Here is a 27,404-nt window from a genome sequence, read left to right on the forward strand (position 1 = left end):
CAGGAGGGAAATGCAAAATCCTTTTTTGTCTTAGCCATAACCATTCCAACCCCAGGTAACCTCCAGCAGGAGAACTTTACTATCGTCGGGTTTTACAATGGAGCAATGTGAATGGGGAACAAAGAATAAAGGACCTTAACTACACAAAATCACATCAAAAAGAAACAACATTATATGTGGTTCCATGTTTCCCATATTTACATACATACATAACCTATTTACTTGAAGTACTTAAGTACTACAATTACAGATTAAGGCAATATCTGATTAAAATATTTCCTATATTAAGCCATTCCTTTTCAGGAAACATGTTTTTAAAATGCATATATTTGTGGCACTAATTAAATTATACAAGCCTGAATTCCAAGTTGAAAGAACTTACACAGTAAAACATCTGTTCAATTATGTTAAACACAAGATACCAAGTATGATAACACTTTTTAAACATTAGTGCTTTGGAATGTGTCAAGTTAAATTTTGCTTCCTATCCATTTCAACGCTTTCGTGAAAACATACAACTAACAAATAGTCTCCAGAGGGATTCAAATAGAAGTAGTGTCCCCAACAGTCATTAGGGGATCTTCTGCGTACACTGGTACTGAACCAAAGAACTTCAGAAAATTGTAGGATCGATGCCCATTCTACATCAAAGCAGTTAACTAAGTACAAACTAAACTCACTGAAAAATACAAGTCAGTTAGCATCTGTAAAAGATATTGCGTATGGGGACCAGAAAATAAATGAAAACAGCTGCCATTTTTTATTACTACCTCAACTGGCAAGTGTATCTGTGGCCCCAAAACAATGATAGGATATGACCTTTGCACATGAGAGTCAGCTAACACTCATCTAGGTTCATACACAATGAATCAGCACTCGGGTGGGGGGGGGGGGGTGTTGTTGTTGTTGTTACATGGGGCAAGCAAGGAATGAATTGCAGTAACCACATTTTATACACAAGCATCCCAGTAATACGATGGCTGGATATATTAGTGCATTCTGTGTAAATAAAACTATACATTTGTTACTTACCTTTAAAACTGAATGACCCTTCTATTTGCAACACATTTTCAACAGGTCTAAATTCTCTGGTTTGTTTCATGGGTCCTTGATTATTCATATTCTTATGGATTTTTATTGCACCATCCCTTACGGGAATAATTGTCTTCACTTCCTTCTTAGACTCCTGGTCATTTGTGGCACCATGGATTTGTACAGCATTGAAGAGGGGCTTTTTTTCACATCGTCTCCGAGGCCTTCGATTATTTGCAACATCCTGTGAGGAAACAGTAAAGATGATTCAAGCATTGCTGAGCAAGGAGAAGGTATGCACTATCCACGTACTGAGGTAGTAGCAGAGTGGTTATATTACCGAACTAGTAATCCAAAAGAAAAGCAGGATACTGAGGTTGCTGGAAAGCAGAAACAAAAACAGAATACTGGAAATAATCAGCAGGATATGGTAGCATCTGTGCAGAGAGAGGCAGAGTTAATATTCCATTGACTGTGACCCTTCATCAGAACTGGGAAAAGTTTGAGATGTGATAGATTTTGAGCAAGATTAGGAGAGCCGACAAGGACAAGAAGATAAGTAGGTCTGCGGAAGAGTTTGTCTTCCAGGGCCAATGGGAATGGTGACTGGGGCAAGAAAAGAAATAAAGGTGTGCCAAGTGCAGGTGAGCTGCTGTCTAAAAAACAGGAACAAAATGGAGGATGGAGTTGCTAATATTGCTGAACTTAATGTTGAGGCTGTGATGGGTTTAATCGGAAGAGGAGGTGATTTTCCTGTGGCTTATGTTGAGCCTCTCTGAAACAGTGCATCAGACCAAAGACAGAAATGTCAGTGTGAGAGCAAGGAGGAGAATGATAGGTCACTAGAAGTTTCAGCTTATGCCTGTGGACAGGACAGAGATGTTCTGCAAAGTGGTCACCCAATTTGCATTTGGCCTCCAGAGTTTTAAGGCAAATGTTGTGAGCAGTGAATACATTAGACTAGGTTGAAAGAATTATAGGAGATGTTGGGATATCAGATGGTAAAAGGTTGGGCAAGTGTGTGGAAAAGTGCCACAGGAAAGGGAGTTGGGGGTGACTGAGGAGTGGCCCCAGGGCAGCATGGAAAAAACTGCCCCTGCCAAAAGGAGGGGGATGTAAAAAGAGAAAATGCTGGATAAACTCAGCAGGTCAGCCAGCATCTGCAGAGCAAGAAAACAGAATTAATGTTTGGAGCCCATGTAGCTGAGGGGAAGGCGTATTTGGTGGTGACATCAGGCTGGAGGTACAGGAATTAGAGGAAAATGAGAAATGATTCTGCAAGCGTATCAAGTTTTGTCATCTGCTGCAGTCCTCCTCAGTACAATTTAACACCAACTGAATCCTTGCTGCGTCCAGCATTTTGTTTCAGCATTCTTTAATTTTTTTTTGAATCAAGTACTTTATTGCAGCCATAAGAATGAAAAAAAACCAAACTGACACCCATCCAAAACAGATATGAGGGTAGGTTGCTAGCAACCAGATCAGAAACTCCAAGGTATATTATGAAATTAGACTAATGCCAAAATAAGAAAATAGCTGGAGTCTAATGTGATCATAAGGTGTTTCACTCCAGGTGTGATTCTGTTGACACACCCAGAAATTTTGATCAAAACAAACTACACAGTTTAAATGCAACAAATAAATTAATTTAACTTTTAACATTTAAAATATGTGAACATGATGAGATACAATTCTTAACATCGAACCAATCTCCATTTGTTCCAGTTTTAGCAATATTCCTTATAGACTTAAACTCCTCTCCAAAATCAATTAAACAACTCAGACTTACGTGCTGGTGTGTGGGCTGCCATCCCACAAGCCTTCAGAACACCTCTGGAGAGAGGTACCCATTTTTTAGCAGGTCCCAAAATAGTAGACTCCAGAGAGGAAAAAATTATCCTGCTTCTTGCAACCCAAGCAGAATCTGCCTATTTGTCTTTGCAAGCCTATCTCCTCCTATTATCCATGTTGAACTCCATATGTCACTTCCCCACCCAGTCTTGTATCCTATCTATGTCATGCTGCAACTTCTGACATCCCTCCAGACTATCCACAACACCACCAACCTTCGTATCGTCGGCGAACTTATTAACCCATCCCTCCACTTCCTCATCCAGGTCATTTATGAAAATGACAAACAGCAAGGGTCCTAGATCCCTGGGGCACTCCACTGGTGACCGACCTCCATGCAGAAAAAGACCTATCCACAACCACTCTCTGCCTTCTGCAGGCAAGCCAGCTCTGGATCCACAAGGCCAAAACCCCTTGGATCCCATGCCCTCTCAAGAAGTTTTGCATGGGGGACCTTATCAAACGCCTTGCTGAAGTCCATGTAAATCACATCCACCGCTCTTCCTTAGTCAATGGTAGTGGTCCATTTTCGCAGGTCCAATGGGATGAAGGAGTACAATATCAAGGGTAGGAGTCTTAGCAGTGTTGAAGAGCAGAAGGATCTTGGAATCCGGGTCCATAGGACTCTTAAATCAGCCTCACAGGAGGAGGATATGGTCAAGAAGGCATATAGTGTACTAGCCTTCATTAAATTGAGGGATTGAGTTTAGGAGTCGGGAGGTAATGTTGCAACTTTATAAGGCCCTTGTCAGACCCCACTTGGAGTACTGTGCGCAGTTCTGGTCGCCTCACTACAGGAAGGATGTGGAAACTATTGAAAGGGTGCAGAGGAAGATTTACAAGGACGTTGCCTCGATTGGGAGGCATGCCTTATGAAGATAGGTTGAGGGAGCTAGGTCTCTTCTCCCTGGAGAGATGAAGGTTGAGAGGCACAGATATGGTGGATTCTCAGAGGCTATTTCCCAGGGCTGAAATGGTCGCTACGAGAGGACACAGGTTTAAGGTGCTGGGGAGCAAGGACAGAGGAGATTTTAGGGGTAAGTTTTTCACTCAGAGGGTGGTGAGTGAGTGGAATCGGCTGCCGTCGGTGGTGGTAGAGGCAAACTCGCTGGGGTCTTTTAAAAGACTTCTGGATGAGTATGTGGGATTTAATGGGATTGGGAGTTACAGATTGTTCTATGGACTGGTAGGTATGGATATGATCGGTGCAACTTGTGGGCCGAAGGGCCTGTTTGTGCTGTAGTGTTCTATGTTCTATTAAATCCTACTCTGAAACTCCAGGGGACAGCCCAAAAAAACTGCATTCACTCAGATTCAAACAATTAGGACCATTGTAAAGATCCTCAAATGCCAGAACGAGTATCAAGATTTTAATACCGCTTGAAGTTTTCTTATTACCTGACATGTCCAGCAAACCTCAATTCCATCTTTATGCGATTCCAGGTCAAGAAAACTTGTGATTTCCTTACTTCTAAATGACTTCCTGCTGGTTCCTTATGCAATACCTGCAACACTTTTCTCTAACTCACTGGCAATACAACTTATAGAATCCCTACAGTACAGAAGGAGGTCATTCAGCCCATCAAGTCTGCACTGACAACAATCCCACTTAGGCCCTATCCCAGTAACTCCACATATCAACCCTGTTAATTCCCCAGATATTAAAGGGCATTTTACCACAGCCAATCTACCCAACTTGCACATTTTTGGCATGTGGTAGGAAACTGGAGCACACGGAAGAAACCCCATGCAAACTCCACACGGTCACCCGGGGCTGGAATTGAACCCGGATCCTTGGCACTGAGGCAGCAGTGCTAACCACTGTGCCACCCCATGAACTTGATGAACTTCTGCCCATTTTTCATCTGCCTGAATATATAAAAATCTCCATTTTCTCATTAAGATATCATTTTTAATGTAAAACACTCAGATTATTCTTCTGTGTATACTTTCTGATACAACTGCTTTACGTCTGCACTCTTAGTTCAGTAAAGTTGGCAGAACTGCAACAGAAAATATGAGACTAAAAGTCCAAAGATGTGCATGTTAGATTGACTGGCCATGTTAAATCAACCCTAGGTATCAGGGGATTAGCAGGGTATGTCTGAGAGATTATGAGACTAGGGCATGGGTAGGATTAGGGTCAGTGCAAATTCGATGGGCCGAAAGGCCTCCCTTCCACACTGTAGGGATTCTATGAACAAAAAAAAACAAAGAATAATACAGCACAGGAACAGGCCCTTCGGCCCTCCAAGCCTGCACCTATCATGGTGTTCCTAACTAGACCATCCATTTGTATCCCTCTATTCCCAGTCTGTTCATGTGGCTATCTAAATAAGTCTTAAACGATTCCAGCATGTCCGCCTCAACCACCTTGCTTGGTAGTGCATTTCAGGCCCCCACTACCCTCTGTGTAAAATACGTCCCCCGCATATCTGTACCCCACCCACCCCTTGAACGCGTGTTTGTCATTTCTGAGCCGGGAAAAAACTTCCTATTGTTTATCCTATCTATGCCCTCCATAATTCTATAAACTTCTATTAGGTCACTCCTCAACCTCTGTCTTTCCAGGGAGAACAACTCTAGTTTACTCAATCTCACCTTATAGATAAGACCCTCCATACCAGGCAACATCCTGATAAACCTTTTCTGTACTCTCCCCAAAGCCTCCACATCCTTCTGGTAGTGTGGTGACCAGAACTGGATGCAGTATTCCAGATGTGGCCTAACATTCTATATAACCATAACATCACATACCAACTTTTATACTCTATGCCATGTCGAATAAAGGCAAACATGCCATATGCCTTCTTCACCACCTTTTCCACCTATGCTGCCACCTTTAAGGATCTGAGGACTTGCACACCCAGATCCCTGTGTGTCTATACTCCTGATGGTTCTGCCATTTATTGCATAGCTCCTCCCTGCATTAGGTCTACCAAAATGCATCACTTCACATTTATCTGGATTAAATTCCATCTGCCATTTCTCCAGCCAATTTACCAACCTATAACCTGCTGTATTCTCTGACAACGTTCATCACTGCCCGCAATGATCTGTGTCGGCCGCAAACTTACTAATCAGACCATCTACATCTTCTTCCAAATCATTTATATATATCCCAAACAGCAGAGGTCCCAGTACAGAGCCCTGCGGAACACCACTAGTCCAGACTTCCAATCTGAAAAAGACCCCTCCACTGCTACCCTTTGTCTTCTATAGTCAAGCCAGTTCTGCAGCCATCTAGCTAGTTCACCTTTGATCCCATGAGATTTAACCTTTTGCACCAACCTGCCATGAAGGACTTTGTCAAATGCTTTACTAAAATCCATATAGACGACATCCACAGCACTTCCCTCGTCAATCATTTTTGTCACCTCCTCAAAAAACTCAACCAAATTTGTGAGGCATGACGTCCCTTGTACAAAACCATGTTGTCTATCGCAAATGAGACTATTCAGTTCTAAATGTGTATCGATCCTATCTCTAAGGATCTTCTCCAAAAATTTCCCTACCACAGATGTCAAGCTCGCTGGCCTATAATTACCCGGGTTATCCTTGCTACCCTTCTTAAATAATGGGACCACATTTGCTATCCTCCAATCCTCTGGGACCTCACCTGTGTTAAATGAAGAAACAAAGATTTCAGTTAAAGGCCCAGCAATTTCATCTCTTGTCTCTCTCAGTAACCTAGGACAGATGCCATCTGGCCCTGGGGATTTGTTTACTTTAATGCTTCCTAAAAGAACTCACATTTCCTCCATTATAATTGTTGTTTGTTCTAATGGGTATATGATTCTGTATCTACTTCATCCTCCAACTGTTCTTGTTCTTTCTCTCAAGAAGGCGGTCAAAAATGGTTTCTGATAACTGAGCTTCAATTGCCTTTACTCTTTGATTTCTCCTCCTGTCTCAGCCTGTGATTTTGTGATCTTGTTACCACACAATCATGAAAAATTCCCGGATACGCTTCCTACGCACCTCAGTTGTGAGATTGTCCACTGGCTTTCCAACCACAGTCAGTATCACTCCCACCAGTGTTCCAGCTACATCATTTCTCTATTACTTCTACCACTTTTCATCAGACTCTCCAACCTTACCTTATGTAATGGAACACTGCGCCCTTCATCACTGACTTGACATATTTCCATCTTTTCTAGCATACTCCTTCCAAACTATATATTTTCTCATCTTTCACTATTAAAGGTCGACTTCAACCTGTAGCTCTTAAAATCTCAACTCCTTTACCTAATCTTTTCGTACACACAAGTAAATCTTACCCACATAAGTAAACTATTTATAAAGAGATGTGGCAAATGCTCATCAACCTGACCAGGCTTATATTCTTTTGCATCTCATTAGTTCAATCATGGTTTTCTTTGCCAAATTAACAAACCCCAATGGCTTATCCTGTTTTATCACATCAGCCTTCCCAGTGCCTAAGCCACCAACGCTGCGAATTGTGTCCAACTTTATTAGTGAAAACATCAGAGCTTTTTATTTCTCGTCCACCTACAGTTACATAAGAACATAAGAAATAGGAGCAGGAGTAGGCCATCTAGCCCTTCGAGCCTGCCCCGCCATTCAATAAGATCATGGCTGATCTGTCGCGGCTCAGTTCCACTTTTCCACCCTCTCCCCATAACCCTTAATCCCCTCTCTTATCAAAAACCCATCAACCCGCGTCTTAAAAATATTTAGCGAGGCAGCCTCCACCACTTCGACGGGCAGAGAATTCCAGAGATTCACCACCCTTTGAGTGAAGAAGTTCCTCCTCAACTCCGTTCTAAACCGCCCCCCTTTTATCTTGAGGCTGTGCCCCCTAGTCCTACTGTCTTTTTTGAGCGGGAAGAGTCTCTCCACCTCTATCCTATCCATCCCATTCATCATCTTATACGTCTCAATGAGATCTCCCCTCATTCTTCTAAACTCTAACGAGTACAAGCCTAGTTTATTCAGCCTCTCCTCATAGCTCAACCCCCTCAACTCCGGTATCAGCCTAGTAAACCTCCTCTGCACTCCCTCCAAGGCCAAAATATCTTTGCGCAGGTGCGGCGCCCAAAACTGCACACATTACTCCAGCTGCGGCCTCACCAATGCCCTATACAGCTGCAGCAAGACCTCCCTACTTTTATATTCAATCCCCCTCGCTATGAAGGCCAGCATCCCATTCGCCTTCCTGACCACCTGCTGCACCTGCAAGCTGGGTTTTTGCGACTCATGCACAAGGACCCCGAGGTCCCTCTGCACCGTCGCCTGCTGCAGTTTTTCGCCACTGAAGTAATAGTCCTTCCTACCATTCTTCCTACCAAAGTGGACCACCTCACACTTGCCAACATTAAATTCCATTTGCCATTTCCTGGCCCATTCGCCCAGTTCACTTATTACCACAACAGGTCCCACAGCAGATGCCATCTCCCTGGCTCTGCACTCATCCCTGGATGCACAGACGATTTAGGGGTGGGAACCAAGTACAGTGTCAAAATTCACAGATTATACTAAGATGAATGGCAGATCAAAGTGTGCAGAGAACACCGCAAGTCTCCAAAAGGGATATAAATAGTCTAATAGATAGTGGGCGAGGGTCTGGCAGATGAGTACAATGTTGGTAAATGAGGGGCCATCCATTTTGGTAGGAATAACAGCAAAACGGACTATTATTTAAATGGTAAAAAATGCAGCGTGCTGCAGTGCAGAGGGACCTGGGTGTCCTTGTGCAGGAACCTCAAGGAGTTGGTTTGCAGGTGCAGCAGGTAATTAAGAAGGCAAATGGAATTTTGTCCTTTATTGCTAGAGGGATGGAGTTTAAAAACAGCGAGGTTATGTGGCAGCTGTATAAATGTGCTGATGAGGCCACACCTAGATTACTGCGTGCAGTTTTGGTCTCCTTACTTAAGAAAGAATATACTGGCATTAGAGGGGGTGCAGAGGAGATTCACTAGGTTGATTCCGGAGTTGAGAGGGTTGGCTTATGAGGAGTGACTGAGTAGACTCGGGCTATATTCATTGGAATTCAGAAGAATGAGGGGAGATCTTATAGAAACATATAAGATTATGAGGGAATAGATAAGATAGAAGCAGGGAAGTTGTTTCCACTGGCAGTGAAACTAGAACCAGGGGGCATAGCCTCAAAATAAGGGGAAGCAGATTTAGGACTGAGTTGAGGAGGAACTTCTTCACACAAACAGTTGTGAATCGGTGGAATTCCCTGCCCAGTGAAGCAGTTGAGGCTACCTCATTAAATGATTTTAAGACAAGGATAGATAAATGTTTGAACAGTAAAGGAATAAAGGATTATGGTGAGCGGGCGGGCAAGTGGAGCTGAGTCCATAAAAAGATCAGCCATGATCTTATCGAATGGTGGAGTAGGCTCGAGGGGCCAGATGGCCTACTCCTGATCTTAGTTCTTATGTTTTTACAACAAAGACATTTATGTCAGACTCCTATTTATTGACTACAGCTCAGCCTTCCACACTATTATTCCCACAAAACATCTCCAAACCCCGTGGCCTGGATCCTCCCTCTGAGACTGGATCTGAGACTAATTGACAGACCACAATCAGTAAGAATAAGTAACAACACCTCCATGTTCATCCTCAACACCAGTTTCATAAGTAAAACATAAGACATAAGAAATAGGAGCAGGAGTAGGCCATCTAGCGCTTCGAGCCTGCCCCGCCATTCAATAAGATCATGGCTGATCTGTCGTGGCTCAGTTCCACATTCCCGCCCTCTCCCCATAACCCTTAATCCCCTCTCTTATCAAAAACCCATCAACCCGCGTCTTAAAAATATTTAGCGAGGTAGCCTCCACCACTTCAACGGGCAGAGAATTCCAGAGATTCACCACCCTTTGAGTGAAGAAGTTCCTCCTCAACTCTGTTCTAAACCGCCCGCCCCCTTTATCTTGAGGCTGTGCGCCCTAGTCCTACTATCCTTTCTGAGCGGGAAGAGTCTCTCCACCTCTATCCTACAAGGCTGTGTCCTCAGCCCCGTACTATACTCCTTAAACACCTCTGGCTGTGGCCAAATTCCCCTCCAACTTGATTTTCAGGTTTGCTGATGACACTAATCGTAGTGGGTCGGATCCCAAACAATGATGAGACAGAGTACAGGAATGAGATAGAGAATGTGGTGAACTGGTGCAGCGACAATAATCTCTCCCTTCATATCAGTAAAACAAAGGAGATAGTCATCAATTTCAGGAAGGGTAGTAGAGGACATACCCCTGTCTAAAACAATGATAATGCAGTGGAAATGGTCAAGGGCTTCAGGTTTCAGAGAAAAGGTCACTGCTAGGCATAGTCTATCGCCCATGAAATAATGACATTATGGCATGGTGAGAAATAAACAAAAATAACTCATGCATGTAAAACTGATATGGCAATTATCATGAGGGAATTTTAATCACGTCAACCGGTCAAACTAGGTCGGTCAAGGCAGCCTTGAAGAGGAGTTCATAGAATGTATCTGCAATGGCTTCCTTGAACAGTATGCAATGGAACCTAGGGTAAAGAGGTAATGCTAGGCAAGCTAAATGGGGCTAAAGATAGACAAGTCACCTGGCCTTGACGGAACGCATTTCGGGGTACTAAAAGAGATGGCAGGGAAATAGCAAATGAACTAGTGGTAATTTACCAAAATTCACTGGACTCTGGAGTGGTTCCCGCAGATTGGAAAACAGCAAATGTGGCGCCACTGTTTAAAAAACAAGGCAGACAAAAAGCAGGTAGCTATAGGCCGGTTAACTTCTGAACTAGGGAAAATGCTTGATTCTATCATCAAGGAAGAAACAGCGAGGCATCTGGATATAAATTGTCCCATTGGTAAAATGCAGCATAGGTTCATGAAGGGCAGGTCATGTTTGAATAATTTAGTGGAATTTTTTGAGAACATTACATTGCAGTGGACAATGGAGAACCCGTGGATGTGGTGTATCTGGATTTCCTGAAGGCATTTGACAAGGTGCCGCACTGAAGACTGCTACATGAGATAAAAGTGCGTGGTGTTATGTGTAATGTATTAGCATGGATAGAGTATTGGTTAACTAACAGAAAGCAAAGAGTGGGGATAAATGGGTGTTCTTCTGGTTGACAATCAGTGACTAGTGGTGTGCCTCAGGGGTCAGTGTTGGGACTGCAATTGTTTACGATTTACATAGACGATTTGGAGTTGGGGACCAAGTGTATTGTGTCAAAATTCACAGATGACACTAAGATGACTGGCAGAGCAAAATATGCAGAGGACACAAAGTCTGCGAAGGATATAGACAGTCTAAGCGAGTGAGCAACAGTCTGGCTGATGGAGTACAATGTTGGTAAATGTGAGGTCATCCATTTTAATAGGAACAGCAGTATTATTTAAATATTAAAAAATTGCAGCATGCTGCTGTGCAGAGGGACCTGGGCGTCCTTGTACAGGAATCTCAAGGAGTTGGTTTGCAGGTGCTGCAGGTAATTAAGAAGGCAAATGAAATTTTGTCCTTCACTTCTAGAGGGATGGAATTTAAAAACAGCAAGGTTTTGTTGCAGCTGTATAAGGTGCCAGTGAGGCCACAACTGGAGTACTGTTTTCCTGAGTTTTGGTCTCCTTACTTGAGAAAGGATATATTGGCACTAAAGGGGGTGCGGAAGAGATTCACTAGATTGATTCCGGAGCTGAGAGGTTTGGCTTATGAGGAGAGACTGAGTAGACTGGGTTATACTCATTGGAATTCAGAAGAATGAGGGGAGATCTTATAGAAACACATAAGATTATGAAGGGAATACATAAGATAGAAGCAGGGAAGCTGTTTTTCCTGGAAAGTAAAACTAGAACTAGGGGACATAGCCTCAAAATAAGGGGGAAACAAATTTAGGACTGAGCTGAGGAGGAACTTCTTCACACAAAGGGTTGTGAACCTGTGGAATTCCCTGCCCAGTGAAGCAGTTGAGGCTACCTCATTGAATGTTTTTAAGGCAAGGATAGATAAATTTTTGAACAGTAAAGGAATTAAGGGTTATGGTGAGCAGGCAGTTAAGTGGGGCTGAGTCCACAAAAAGGTCAGCCATGATCTTCTTGAATAGCAAAGCAGGCTCGAGGGGCCAGATGGCCCACTCCTAGTTCTTATGTTCTGTCCAGATCACCAACAACCCCGCTTGGTCCCTCCACGCCAAAGCAATAGTTAAGAAAGCCCACCAATACCTCTACTTCCTCAGGAAGCTAAGAAAATTCGGCATGTTCACTGTATCTGTATGTACACCAAACCGGCATGTTTGGTGTATCTGTAAAAGTTCACCAACTTTTACAGATACACCAAAGAAAGCACCCTTTCACAGCTTGGTACGGCTCTTGTGCTGACTGAGACTGCAAGAAACTACAAATGGTTGTGAACAAAGTCCAGTCCGTCACACAAACCAGCCTCCCATCCATTGACTCTGTCTACACTTCCTGCTGTCTCGGAAAAGCAGCCAGCATAATTAAGGATCCCATGCACCCCCGACATTCTCTCCCACCTTCTTTCATTGGGAAAAAGATACAAAAGTCTGAGGTCACGTACCAACTGACTCAAGAACGACTTCTTCCCTGCTGCCATCAGAATTTTGAAAGGGCTTACCCTATATTAAGTCAATCTTTTTTCTATATCCTAGCTATGACTGTAACACAACATTCTGCAACAAGACAGACAAATCCCCAGGGCCTGATGACATCTATCCTAGACTGCTCAGGGAGACAAGAGATGAAATTGCTGGGCCTCTAACAGAAATCTTTGTCTCTTCACTGGACACAGATGAGGTCCCAGAGGATTGGAGGATAGCAAATGTGGTCCTGTTATTTAAGGGTAGCAAGGATAACCTGGGTAATTATAGGCCGGTGAGCCTAACGTCCGTGGTAGGGGAATTGTTGGAGAAGATTCTTAGAGAGGATATATGCACATTTAGAACTGAATAATCTCATTAGCGATAGACAGCGTGGTTTTGTACAAGGAAGGTCGTGCCTCACAAATCTGGTTGAGTTTTTTTGAGGAGGTGACAACAATGATTGACGAGGGAAGGGCTGTGGATGTCGTCTATATGGATTTTAGGAAAGTGTTTGACAAGATCCCTCATGGCAGACTGGTGCAAAAGGTTAAACCTCACAGGATAAAAGATGACCTAGCTAGATGGGTGGAGAACTGGCTTGGCCATAGAAGACAGAGGTAGCAGTGGAGGGGTCTTTTTCTGGTTGGAGGTCTGTGGCTAATGGTGTTCCGCAGGGCTCTGTACTGGGACCTCTGCTGTTTGTGATAATATATAAATGATTTGGAAGAAGATGTAGCTGTGTGATCAGTAAGTTTGTGAATGACACAAAAATTGCTGGAGTTGCAGATAGTGATGAACATTGTCAGAGAACAGCAGGATACAGATAGGGTGGAAAATTGAGTGGAGAAATGGCAGATGGAATTTAATCCAGATAAATGCAAAGTGATGCATTTCGGTAGATCTGATGTAGGGGGAAGCTATACAGTAAATGGCAGAACCATCAGGAGTATAGACACACAGAGGGACCTGGGTGTGCAGGTCCACAGATCCTTGAAGGTCACAGCACAGATGGAGAGGGTGGTGAAGAAGGCATATGGTACGCTTGGCTTTATTGGACGGGGCATAGAGTATAAAAGTTGGCATATGATGTTGCAGCAATATAGAACATTGGTTAGGCCACATTTGGAATACTGCATCCAGTTCTGGTTGCCACACTACCAGAAGGACGTGGAGGCTTTGAAGAGAGTACAGAAAAGGTTTACCAGGATGTTGCCTGGTATGGAGGGTCTTAGCTATGAGGAGAGATTGGGTAAACTGGGGTTGTTCTCCCTGGAAAGACGGAGGATGAGGGGAGACCTAATAGAGGTGTATAAAATTATGAAGGGCATAGATAGGGTGAACAGTGGGAAGCTTTCTCCCCAGGTCAGAGGTGACGAACACAAGGGGTCACAGGTTCAAGGTGAGGGAGGCAAGATTCAACACAGATATCAGAGGGACATATTTTACACAGAGGGTGGTGGGGGTCTGGAATGCACTGCCAAGCAAGGTGGTTGAGGCGGACATGCTGGGATCGTTTAGGACTTATCTAGAAAGCCAAATGAACAGACTGGGAATAGGAGGGACACAAACAAATGGTCTAGTTAGGTGCATGAGCAGCGCAGGCTCGGAGGGCCGAAGGGCCTATTCCTGTGCTGTATTGTACTTTGTTCTCCTTTCCTTCTCTATGAACAATATGCTTTGTTTGTATAGTGCACAAGAACAATACTCTGCACTGTATACAATACATAATAATAATAAAAAAAATCAAGTTGTATTTCCTTTTAACCTGAAGCTATCCGCTAAAGAGGCCTCCGTTGCCTTTACCCCAGTTTCTATCCCTTAGATTGAAATTGATGTGAAACAAGTGAAACTTTGATTCACGAACCAATGCAAGATCAACTAACTCTAACTTCCCATTCATCTCCAAAGACCTTGAGTGTACTTTCACATCCACATTGTATGACCAGCTGTCCTAGAACTTCATGTTCGATATCTTCGAATCAGGTTTCTACCCAGTATAGCACTAGGAGCTCAAAGTCACAAATAGCATCCTACATAACAATGACCAAAGCAAACTCTCCCTCCTCAATCAGGTCAGCCTTTGACCTGATTGACCACATCTTGCTCCAGTATCTCTTCACTGTCTTCCAGCTGCTCTCTCCTGGTTCCATTCTTATCTATCATTGCCAGTAAGCACTTGCAATGGCTTCCCACCCTGCTCACCTCAGTGCCCTCCCAGGGTTTACCACTAGCCTCCTCTTCTTTCTCATCTTCTTGCCGCCCGAGCGCGCGTGGGGTGTCAGGGAGGGGTAGTACCTTTGGTGGGGGAACACGTCAGTCCTTTCAGGGCGATTTGTCCATCCTTTGTCCCCACCTGGCACTCAGTTCTCACCTGTGGCTCCCCGTAGCTATTTGCACGCGACAGCGACCACACCCCGGGCAACGGCCTCGACAAACCAGCTGAACCAGGTGAGGGTAGCCGATGGGTCTCAACCCTCGGTGAGTTAGGGAGATGTCTATCCCACCATGTGAAGACAGAGTCCGGCAGATTGAGTGGACAAGACCAATGGAAGGTCCGACGGTCAAGAAGGCGGTCTCTGCAAGTGTCGTGGAACGCGAAGAGCAGGACAAGACACAGAAGACGTCCTGGTCATCCACTGCACCTAGTCCCACTTCCAGCCGGCTTGACTCTTGTCTTGCCACTGGATCTAGATGGGAATTGGGAAGAGAGAGTGAGGCTGACACTGGTGACTCTCCCTCACTTTAATCCAAATCAAGTGCTAGTTTCGACACCATCATCAGTGTCCTGTTCAACCCTTGAAGTCCTGTGGCAATGGGCGAGCGATGGATCAGGTGTGGATACATTGGGAGCTGTAGTCACGGACCTGCACACAGGCAGCTCAGGTCTAATGGTCGTTTTCCGCTGACCAAAGCAGCAGTGAAACTCAGTGTCTACCTGGGCGACTGAGCAGTCCACTTCAGGAACGCACTGCTCACCTCCATAGAATAAAGAAGGGGCTAGAAAAGGTGCCCTAAACCTTGCCTGCTTCACTACACCCTGGCCAGTTTACCGTGGCTGGCGGGGATCCCATCTTGCGGTCGAACAAACAAAATAAAACACAAGGTGACACCATTGGCACTTGGAATGTGCGCACGCTTTTGACAACCCTACAGCAGACAGACCAGAGAGAACAGCCTTAGTTGCCAAAGAGCTTGCAAGATGCAACGTTGACATTGCAGCCCTGAGCGAAACTTTTCTTGCCAGCATAGGTCAGTTGACTGAAACCGGAGGTGGATACACTTTTTTTCTGGAGCGGTCGTGGCAGCGATGAGGGTCATGATGCTGGAGTTGAATTTGCCGTCAGGAGTCACCTTGTTCGGAAACTTGATAGTTTACCCAAGGGTGTGAACGACTGGCTTATGACATTACAGCTTCCACTACAGAAAAGCGGTCAAGCCACCCTGATCAGCGCCTATGCCCCCACAATGAACAACCCAGGCAAGGCAAAAGACAAATTCTACGAGGAACTAGATGCCCTTCTATCAGCAGCGAGCAGTACCGACAAGCTGATCTTGTTTGGCGATTTCAATGCAAGAGTAGGGTGTGACTCTGCAATCTGGCAGGGAGTCACTGGGAGGCATGGAGTGGGCAAATGTAACAGTAACGGCCTACTCTTAATGAAGACTTGTGCAGCACACGACCTTCTCATCACCAACACAACCTTCCGTCTGCCTACCCGTAACAAGACCTCCTGGATGCACCCCCGCTCTAAGCATTGGCATCTTATCGACTATGTCATTGTCAGGAGAAAAGACAGGCAGGATGTCAGAGTGACCAAGGCCACGTGTGGTGCTGACTGCCGGACGGATCACAGGCTCATCGTCTCCAAAATGATGCTCCACATCAGACCCAAGAGGCGACCACAAGGAAGCAAGGTTACGAAAAGAATCAATGCGGCCAAGCTAAAGAACCCCAGCATTGCTTCAGCACTGGCTAAAGACTTAGAAATCAAGCTTGCTGACCTGCACCTCACGGGCACCGCTGAGGACGACTGGGAACGCTTCAGGGATGCTGTCCATACAACTACGCTGAAGACACTCGGGCCCTCCATCCGCAAGCAGCATGACTGGTTTGATGAGAATGAGGAGAAGATATAGGCTCTACTTGTTGAAAAGCACCGTCTTCATCGGGCCTGTCAGAACGACCCATCATCAGCTGCCAAGAAAAATGCTTTTACCAGTACTCGCGGGACAGTCCAGAATAAACTGCGTAAAATGCAGGATGCCTGGCTGAGTGCCAAGGCAGATGAAATACAGGGATACGCTGACAGAAACGACTTGAAATGGTTCTATGAAGCCCTCAACACTATGGTCCTCAATCTCTCGGGAGTTCCCCCCTCCTGAATACAGATGGTACAACTCTCAATACGGAGAGGGCTCAGGTCCTGCAGAGATGGGCTGGACACTTTGAGGCTGTCCTCAACTGACCGTCATCTATTAACGATGAGGCAATAGTCAGGATTCCCCAGGTTGATATCAACAGCGCCATGGATGACCCACCGGTAGTAGCCAAAGTCACAAAAGCTGTCAGCCAGCTATCCTGCGGCAAAGTCCTAGGGGCAGATGCCATACCTGCAGAGATCTATAAAGTTGCTGGTCCTGCACTTATCGAGAAGCTCACTGAGTTGTTCCTGTCCTTCTGGAAGCAAGGATCCATTCCTCAGGAACTTAAAGATGCTTCCATCGGACACCTCTACAAGAGGAAGGGCAATCAGCAAGTATGCGACAACCGAGGAATCTCGCTGCTCTCCATCACAGGAAAAACCCTTGCAAGAGTCCATAAAATGGTCTGGTCACTTATCTGGAGCTGGGCCTGCTTCCAGAGTCACAGTGTGGCTTCCGCAAAGGTCGTGGGACTACTAACAGGATTTTTGCTGCGCGCCAACTTCAGGAGAAGTGTCAGGAGCAGCATCGTGAGCTCTACACAACCCTTGACCACGCGAAAGCCTTTGACACTGTAAGCTGACAAGGCCTGTGGAGGATTATGTCAAAGTTTGGCTGCCCCCCCAAATTCATTCAGATGGTACAGCAGTTCCATGATGGCCAGAGTACTGGATGGTGGAGAATCCTCTGAGGCATTCCTAGCCACCAATGGTGTCAAACAGGGCTGTATGTTCGCACCCACACTGTTCAACATGATGTTTACTGCCATGCTGAATGATGCCTTCCAAGACAGTGTTGCTGGAATCAGCCTCAAATACAGAGTGAATGGGAAGTTCTTCAACCTGAGGAGACTTCAAGCTATTACCAAAGTGAAGCAGACTGTTCTGAGAGATTTCCTCTTTGCTGATGACTGTGCCCTGTACACTGGCTCAGAGCCAGGAGATGCAAGTCAGTACGGACAAATTTTCCACAGCTTGGAACAACTTTGGACTCACCATTAACATTAAAAAGACTGAAGTCATGTACCAGCCTGCTCCTCATGCATCATACACAGAACCCATAATCACAATCAAAGGGCTGAATCAAAGACAGTGGACCAGTTCACTTATCTTGGCAGCACCCGCTCCCAAGCAGTGACTATTGATACAGAAGTTAACTGCAGAATAGCAAAGGCAAGTTCTGCTTTCGGTAGACTGCACTCCACTGTATGGGAACGTCAAGGAATCAGCCCAGCAACAAAACTGAAGGTCTACAGCGCCGCGGTACTCACTACTCTCTTACATGCCTATGAAACGTGGGCTGTGTATCGAAGGCAGGCAAGACAGCTCAATCATTTCCACATGACTTGTCTTCACAGAATATTACGCATCCAATGGCAAGACAAAGTACCAGACATTGAAGTTCTCTCTACAGCAAGTCTACCATTAGTCCACACACTGCTGATGAGAGCACAGACCCCGTGGGCAGGTCATGTCATCCGTACGTCAGACGAGCGCATAACCAAGCAGCTCCTTTTTGGGGAACTCTCTGCTGGAAGACGCTCGCATGGAGGGCAGAAGAAACGTTTCAAAGACACACTCAAGGCCTCCCTGAAGTCGCTTGACATTGACACGACCACCTGGGAAATGGTGGCACAAAACTGCCCTACTTGGCGCTGCCTCACCCACAAAGACTGTCAAGCTCACAAAACAAGGTGTATTGCTGAAGCACAACTTAAGTGTGAGCTGCGCAAACCCACAGCCACCAGCACAACAACTTCAGTGTCTACATAAGTCTGTCCAATACGCGCCAGGACATTCCGTGCCTGAATTGGCCTCATCAGTCACCTTCGGACACACCGCAACCAGCCTCAAAATGACTAATGGTGTCGAGGTCCTCATCGATGACGATGGATGAACAACAACTTGCTGCCCTTTGCTTTCATCATCTGAAAGCAGTTTTCACATTTAGGCTGATGATACACAGCTCCACCTCACCATCATCTCTCAGGACTCCAGCTAACTTATCAGAGATTGCGTATCCAACATCCAAACTGAGCAAAAAGTTCCTCCAACTGAATATTGGAAAGACCACAGCCATGCTTTTACATCCTGCTCCAAATTCAATTGCCACTGTACTGTTTCAATCTGTCGGCTTGCTAACAGACTGTGGTTAAATCAGTTTGTTCACAGGTTTAGGGGCACAGTTGCTCCTGCAGAGAACATTAAACCTCAGTTATGGGGGACTCTATAATCATGGATGCAGATAGGCACTTTTGTGAATATGAAAGACTCCTGGATGTTATGCCTCCTCTGTGGTGCCAGGATCTCTCTGAATGGGCAGAAAGCATTCTAAAAGAGGGAGGGTGAACAGCCAGAGGTCTTTGTACATATTGGTACTAACATAGTGATGAGATCCTGCAGCAGCAGATTAGAGTTAGGTAGAAAGTTAAAAAGCAGAGCCTTTAGGGTTGTAATCTCAGGATTACTCCCTGCGCTACATGCCAGTGAGGCTAGAAATAAGAAACATGTGGTTAAACAGCTGGTATAGGAGGGAAGGTTTCAGACATCTGGACATTGGGATCTCTTCTGGGGCAGGTGGACATAAGCCAAACCTCTCAGCTCCGGAATCAATCTAGTGAATCTCTTCCGCACCCCCTTTAGTGCCAATATATCCTTTCTCAAGTAAGGAGACCAAAACTCAGGAAAACAGTACTCCAGTTGTGGCCTCACTGGCACCTTATACAGCTGCAACAAAACCTTGCTGTTTTTAAATTCCATCCCTCTAGAAGTGAAGGACAAAATTTCATTTGCCTTCTTAATTACCTGCAGCACCTGCAAACCAACTCCTTGAGATTCCTGTACAAGGACGCCCAGGTCCCTCTGCACAGCAGCATGCTGCAATTTTTTAATATTTAAATAATACTGCTGTTCCTATTAAAATGGATGACCTCACATTTACCAACATTGTACTCCATCAGCCAGACTGTTGCTCACTCGCTTAGACTGTCTATATCCTTCGCAGACTTTGTGTCCTCTGCATATTTTGCTCTGCCAGTCATCTTAGTGTCATCTGTGAATTTTGACACAATACACTTGGTCCCCAACTCCAAATCGTCTATGTAAATCGTAAACAATTGCAGTCCCAACACTGACCCCTGAGGCACACCACTAGTCACTGATTGTCAACCAGAAGAACACCCATTTATCCCCACTCTTTGCTTTCTGTTAGTTAACCAATACTCTATCCATGCTAATACATTACACATAACACCACGCACTTTTATCTCATGTAGCAGTCTTCAGTGCGGCACCTTGTCAAATGCCTTCAGGAAATCCAGATACACCACATCCACGGGTTCTCCATTGTCCACTGCAATGTAATGTTCTCAAAAAATTCCACTAAATTATTCAAACATGACCTGCCCTTCATGAACCTATGCTGCATTTTACCAATGGGACAATTTATATCCAGATGCCTCGCTGTTTCTTCCTTGATGATAGAATCAAGCATTTTCCCTAGTTCAGAAGTTAACCGGCCTATAGCTACCTGCTTTTTGTCTGCCTTGTTTTTTAAACAGTGGCGCCACATTTGCTGTTTTCCAATCTGCGGGAACCACTCCAGAGTCCAGTGAATTTTGGTAAATTACCACTAGTTCATTTGCTATTTCCCTGCCATCTCTTTTAGTACCCCGAAATGCGTTCCGTCAAGGCCAGGTGACTTGTCTATCTTTAGCCCCATTTAGCTTGCCTAGCATTACCTCTTTACCCTAGGTTCCATTGCATACTGTTCAAGGAAGCCATTGCAGATACATTCTATGAACTCCTCTTCAAGGCTGCCTTGACCGACCTAGTTTGACCGGTTGACGTGATTAAAATTCCCTCATGATAATTGCCATATCAGTTTTACATGCATGAGTTATTTTTGTTTATTTCTCACCATGCCATAATGTCATTATTTCATGGGCGATAGACTATGCCTAGCAGTGACCTTTTCTCTGAAACCTGAAGCCCTTGACCATTTCCACTGCATTATCATTGTTTTAGACAGGGGTATGTCCTCTACTACCCTTCCTGAAATTGATGACTATCTCCTTTGTTTTACTGATATGAAGGGAGAGATTATTGTCGCTGCACCAGTTCACCACATTCTCTATCTCATTCCTGTACTCTGTCTCATCATTGTTTGGGATCCGACCCACTACGATTAGTGTCATCAGCAAACCTGAAAATCAAGTTGGAGGGGAATTTGGCCACAGCCAGAGGTGTTTAAGGAGTATAGTACGGGGCTGAGGACACAGCCTTGTAGGATAGAGGTGGAGAGACTCTTCCCGCTCAGAAAGGATAGTAGGACTAGGGCGCACAGCCTCAAGATAAAGGGGGCGGGCGGTTTAGAACAGAGTTGAGGAGGAACTTCTTCACTCAAAGGGTGGTGAATCTCTGGAATTCTCTGCCCGTTGAAGTGGTGGAGGCTACCTCGCTAAATATTTTTAAGACGCGGGTTGATGGGTTTTTGATAAGAGAGGGGATTAAGGGTTATGGGGAGAGGGCGGGAATGTGGAACTGAGCCACGACAGATCAGCCATGATCTTATCGAATGGCGGGGCAGGCTCGAAGGGCTAGATGGCCTACTCCTGCTCCTATGTCTTATGTCCCTGTACCAAGGATGGGTTGCATCAAAACTGGAGGGGCATAAATATTCTGGCTGGGAGGTTTGTTGGTGTCACATGGGAGGATTTAAACTAGTTTGGAATGGTGGGGTGGGAACCAAAGCAAAGATGAATTAACTAAAGGGGAATGAGAGAGTAGGGCCAGTAAGACTCAGAGCAAGAGCAGACAGGTGTGGCTGCTCAAAGAGGATCTCATGGATTGAAGTGCATTTATTTTGTTGCAAGAAGGGTAACAGGTAAGGCAGATGAATTTAGAGCTTGGATTAGCATTTGGAACTACGATGTTGTTGCCATTACAGAGACTTGGTTAAGGGAAGGACAGGATTGGCAGCTTAACGATCCAGGATACAGATGTTTCAGGCAGAATAAAGGGAGATGTAAAAGAGGGTGAGGATTGTACTATTGGTTTAGGAGAATATCAGAGCTGTATTCCAGGAGGATACCTCGGAGGGCTCATACAACAAGACAATATGGGTCGAACTCAAGAATAGGATGTAGTCACAATGTTCCAGGTTACTATAGCCAGTGGGAGATTGAGGAACAGATATGTAGGCAGATTTTGGCAAAGTGTAAAAGTAACAGGGTTGTTGTGGTGGGAATGAGCCTGGCCAGGTAGTCGATGTTTCAGCAGGGGAGCAGTTCAGGAACAGCGACTGCAATTCAGTAAGCTTTGAGGTACTGATGGATAAAGTGCAGTCCTCAAGTGAAGGTGCTAAACTGGGGGAAGGCTAATTACAACAATATTAGGCAGGAACTGAAGAATGTAGATTGGGGGCAGATGTTTGAGGGCAAATCAACATCTGGCATGTGGGAGGCTTTCAAGTGTAAGTTGATAGGGATTCAGGACCAGCACATTCCTGTAAGGATGAAGGATAATTAAGGCAAGTTCCAGGAACCTTGAATAAGAGATATTGAGAGTCTAGTCAAAGAGAAAAAGGAAGAATTTGTCAAGGCTAGGAGGCTGGGAACACATGAAGCAAGTGTGGAACACAAGGAAAGTAGAAAGAAAATTAAGTAAGGAGGGCTAAAAGAGGTCACGAAAAGTCATTGGCCAGCAAGATTATATATGTATAAAAAGCCTTGGGACTTAAAGAGCAAGAGGGTATAGAAGGAGTGGGTTGGCCCACTCAAGGGCAGGGGAGGGAATCTATGCGTGGAGCCCGAGGAAATGGGTCAGGTATTAAATGAGTACTTTGCATCAGTATTCACCAAAGAGAAGAGCTTGTTGGATGAGGAGTCTGGAGAAGGGTACGTAGATAGTTTGGGTCATGTTGAGATCAAAAGAGAGATATTGTTTCTCAAGAACCCAAATACTCAGGTAGACAAGTCCCCAGGGCCTGATGGGATGTACCCCAGAATACTTAGAGGCAAGGGAGGAAATTGCTGGGGCTCAGAGAAATTGTCATATCCTCAGGCTACAGGAGAGGTCCCAAAAGATTGGAGAATAGCCAACGTTATTCCTTTGTGTAAGAAGGGTAGCAAGGACAATCAAGGTAATTACAGGCCAGTGAGCCTTATGTCAGTGGTAGGGAAATTATTGGACAGGATTCTTCAAGTCAGGATTTACTCCCACTTGGAAATAACTGGATGTATTAGCGAGCGGCAACATGGTTTTGTGAAGGGGAGTTCATGTCTCACTTACTTGATCAAGTTTTTCGAGAATGATCGCTAAGGGTAGGACAGTGGATGTTGTCTACATGGACTTCAGTAAGGCCTTTGACAAGGTCCTTCATAGCAGACTGGTGCAGAAGGTGAAGTTGCACAGGATCAGAGGTGAGCTGGCAAGATGGATAAAAACTGGCTCGGACATAGAAGACACAGAAACAGTGAAAAGATGTGTTTCTGAATGGAGGGCTGTGACAAGTGGCGTTCCTCAGGGACCAGTGCTGGGACCTTTGCAACACATAAAACATTTAAATGATTTTGAGAAAACTGTAACTGGATTGATAAGTAAGTTTGCAGATGACACAAAGGTTGGTGGAATTGTGGAAAGCAATGAGGACCATCAGAGGACACAGCAGGATAGAGATCAGTTGGAGACTTGGGCGAAGAGAGGGCAGATGGAGTTTAATCCAGACAAATGTGAGGTAATGCATTTTGGAAGCTCTAATATAGATAAGAAATATACTGTAAATGGCAGAACCCTTAAGAGTATTGTTAGGCAGAGGATCCGAGTGTACAGGTACACGGGTCACCGAAAGTGGCAACGCAGGTGGAGAAGGCGGTCAAGAAAACATATGGCATGCTTGCCTTCATCAGCTAGGGCACTGAGTTTAAAAATTGGCAAGTCACGTTGCAGCTTTATAGAACCTTAGTTAGGCCGCACTTGGAACATAGTGTTCAATTCTGGTTGCCACACTACCAGAAAGATGTGGAGGCTTTGGAGAGAGTACAGAAAAGATTTACCAAGATGTTAGAACATAGAACATAGAACACTACAGCACAAACAGGCCCTTCGGCCCACGAGTTGCGCCGATCACATCAACTCCTATCTATAACCCCCAATCCCATAAAACCCCATATACTCATCCAGAAGTCTTTTAAAAGACCCCAGCGAGTTCGCCTCCACCACCACTGACGGCAGCCGATTCCATTCACTCACCACCCTCTGAGTGAAAAACTTACCCCTAACATCACTTCTGTACTTTCCTCCCCGCACCTTAAACCTGTGTCTGAAGGGTATTAACTATGAGGAGAGATTAGAGAAACTTGGTTTGTTGGAATGATGGAGATTGAGGGGTGACCTGATTGAAGCCTACAAGATTATGAGGAGAATGGATAGAGTGGATAGTCAGAAGCTTTTTCCCAGGGTGGAAGAATCAATTACTAGGGGGCAGAGGTTTAAGGTGCAAGGGGCAAGGTTTCAAGGAAACGGACGAGGCAAGTTTCTCTTTTTTTTAAAAACACAGACGGCGGTGGGTGCCTGGAACTCATTGCCTGGGCAGGTAGTGGAATGATACAATAATGACTTTTAAGGGGTCTTGACAATTACATGGGATGGGAATAGAGAGATATGGTCCCCTGAAGGGTAGGGGGTTTTAGTTCAGTCGGGCAGCATGGTGGGTGCAGACTTGGAGGGCCGAAGGGCTTGTTCATGAGCTGTAATTTGTTCTTTATAGGTGTACCATCACCAAGGCTGTCTATTTCTACCTCTATGCCACCCATCTTTGACCATCTCTGTTCATCTACTGATGAAACCCTCATTCTTCATGGCTTTACCTCTAGATTCCACTGCGCTGACACATTCCTGACTGATGCCCTCTATAAACTCTAAATTATCCAAAACTCTGCATCTTTAACTTGCAGTTCATGTATTCCCCCCCCGTGCTTGCTGACCTACGCTGGTTCCCAGTCAAAGAACACCTTGATTTTAAAACATTCATCCTTGTTTTCAAGTTCCTCTCATGGCCTCAACCCTCTTTATTCTGGTAATCTGCTTCAGCCCGTGAATGTACCTGTGCTCCACAAGTACTGCGCTCTTGAACATCCTGATAATTATATTCAAAATTGTATTTAATTATATATACAAGGTTGAGGGCATTGATTGGGCTTTCACTTGAGCACATATAAAGAAACACTTAATGAAAATGAGATATGGCTGAGTTAGGAGGTGTACGCTTGTAATGTTTCATTCTAAATAACTGTAAGAGTGGGCAAAGATTGGCCTAGGTATCTTCCTTCACCAGTCGTCTTCCCAAAGTAAAACAGTTCCTCTAGCTTCTGCTCCGAGCCCTGTGCTTAAAATTGTCCCTGCACCTCCCTGCCTTTCTTTCCTCATTTAAAGTACTCCCTAGAATCTACCTCACTGATCTAACTGAGAGTGCATGCAGAATTTTGGATAGGCACTTGGTAATGGAGAGTAGAGGCTGGGAGGCTGGCCAGGAAAGCAGGTCTGGAGGCAACAAAGGCGCAAATGACTGCTTCAGCAGATGGGTTAAAGTAAGGGCAGAGCAACATCACAGTGTTGGAACAGCACATAGAGGATAGGATTTGTTGTTGGAAGCCCAGCTAAGGGTCAACTTCATCATCCAAGGATCTACTCTGGGCCAAGATTCTGGAATTCCCTCCCAAACAGCACTGTGCGTGTACCTACATCACATGGACTGCAGCAATTCACCACCTTCTGAAAGGCAACTAGGGATGGGCAATAAATATTGGCTTGGCCAGCGACAGCCACATTCTGTAAATTAATTTTTAAGAATGTGTATGAGATAGCGTGAGATGAAGAATAGGAGACCCCAAGAGTTGATCCTTGGGGGATGATTAGATCCTCTTGACATTCAATGGCATTACCATTGCTGAATCCCCCAGTGTCAACACCTGGGGTTACTATTAACTAGAAATTGCACTGGATTAGCCATATAAATACTGTGGCTACAATAGCAGGTCAAAGGCTAGGAATCCTGCACCAAGTAACCCACCTCCCGACTCCCCAAAGCCTGTCCACCACCTACAAGACACAAGTCAGGAGGGTGATGAGTTCAGTTCCAAACATCAACAATGGCAAGGTTGATTGCTACCCCTTCCACACACATTCAATGCCTCCACTACCAACAAACAGTGGCAGCCATGCAAACCATCTAAAAGATGCACTGCAGGAATTCAACCAAGGTTCCTTAAGGAACACCTTCCAGACCCATAGCCACTACCATACCGAAGAACAAGAGCAACAGACATTTGGGAACACCACCACATGGAGTTTCCCTTTCAATTCTCTCACCATCCTGACTTGGAAATATATCACTGTTTCTTCACTGGCATTGGGTCAAAATCCTGGAATTCCCTACCTAACAGCACAGTGGGTGTACCTACATCACATGGACTACAGTGATTCACCACCTTCTGAAAGGCAATTAGGGATGGTCAATAAATACTGACTTAGCCTGCATTCTGTAAATTAATTTTTAAGAATGTCTGTGAGATTGCATGAGATGAACAATAGGAGACCCTAAGAGTGGATCCTTCAGGGATGCACATGCAATGGTGCAGAGGCAAGAAATCAAACCATTTCAGGCTGATACCGGAGATGAGGGGGTTAGACTATGAAGTGAGATTAAATAGACTGGGTCTGTACTCGTTAGAGTTTAGAAGGCTGAGGGGGGATCTTATAGAGACATATAAGATAATGAAAGGGATGGATAGGGTAGAGGTAGAGAGATTCTTCCCACTCAGAAAGGTAGGTGTAGGAAAATGCTGTTGAAATGGCAGCGTGGGTTCGTTGGGCCGAAGGGCCTGTTTCCCATGCTGGGTTGTTCTTTGACAGCAGGACTAGAGGGCACAGCCTCAAGGTGGGGGGGGGGGGGGGGGGGGAGGATGCAGTTTAGATCGGAGTTGAGGAGGAACTTCTTCACTCAAAGGGGTGGTGAATCTCTAGAATTCTCTGCCCGTTGAAGTGGTGGAGGCTACCTTGCTAAATATACTTAAGTCACAGAAAGATAGGTTTTTGACAGACAAGGGAATTAAGGGTTATGGGGAGAAAGCGGGAAAGTGGAACTGATCCACTTCAGATCAGCCATGATCTTATTGAATGGCGGGGCAGGCTCGAAGGGCGAGATGGCCTACTCCTGCTCCTATTTCTTATGTTCTTATGAGAAGGAAAAGTGGAAAAAAAGGGGTGGATTTAAAAAGTTGATAGTTGAGAAGAGAAGCTGGAAGATTACCCTGGAGCTGCCATGTGGTGGACAGTAGGGCCCAACAGTTCTTAAAGCGGCCCAGCTAGATCTAGCAACGAGTGATTAAATCACTGTTTGACATACAGGTTTGGAGTTAATGTAAAAAAAAATGAGGGTCATACCGAGATAGCAACCAGGGTGGAAGAATTCAGGGTTTAGTTAGGGAGGGATATGAATGGCAAAGCTAACATGCAAGTTGACAGCTGCTGACACAGCATG

General features: G+C 45.0%; 1 protein-coding gene across 2 annotated transcripts in view; it reads right to left on the reverse strand.

Moving 5' to 3' along the window:
• Positions 1–27,404, reverse strand: part of LOC145337177 (uncharacterized) — a 130,088-nt gene that overhangs the window by 100,930 nt on the left and 1,754 nt on the right. For both annotated transcript variants that reach the window (XM_080181975.1, XM_080181974.1), the window contains exon 3: positions 1,033–1,276. In XM_080181975.1, coding sequence (XP_080038101.1) covers positions 1,033–1,276 — 244 coding nt within the window. The remainder of the gene's footprint in view (positions 1–1,032; positions 1,277–27,404) is intronic.

Source organism: Carcharhinus amblyrhynchos, unplaced genomic scaffold (genome assembly GCF_965287045.1).
Source record: "Carcharhinus amblyrhynchos unplaced genomic scaffold, sCarAmb.v2.hapA scaffold_44, whole genome shotgun sequence".
Classification (NCBI taxonomy): Eukaryota; Metazoa; Chordata; class Chondrichthyes; order Carcharhiniformes; family Carcharhinidae; genus Carcharhinus; species Carcharhinus amblyrhynchos.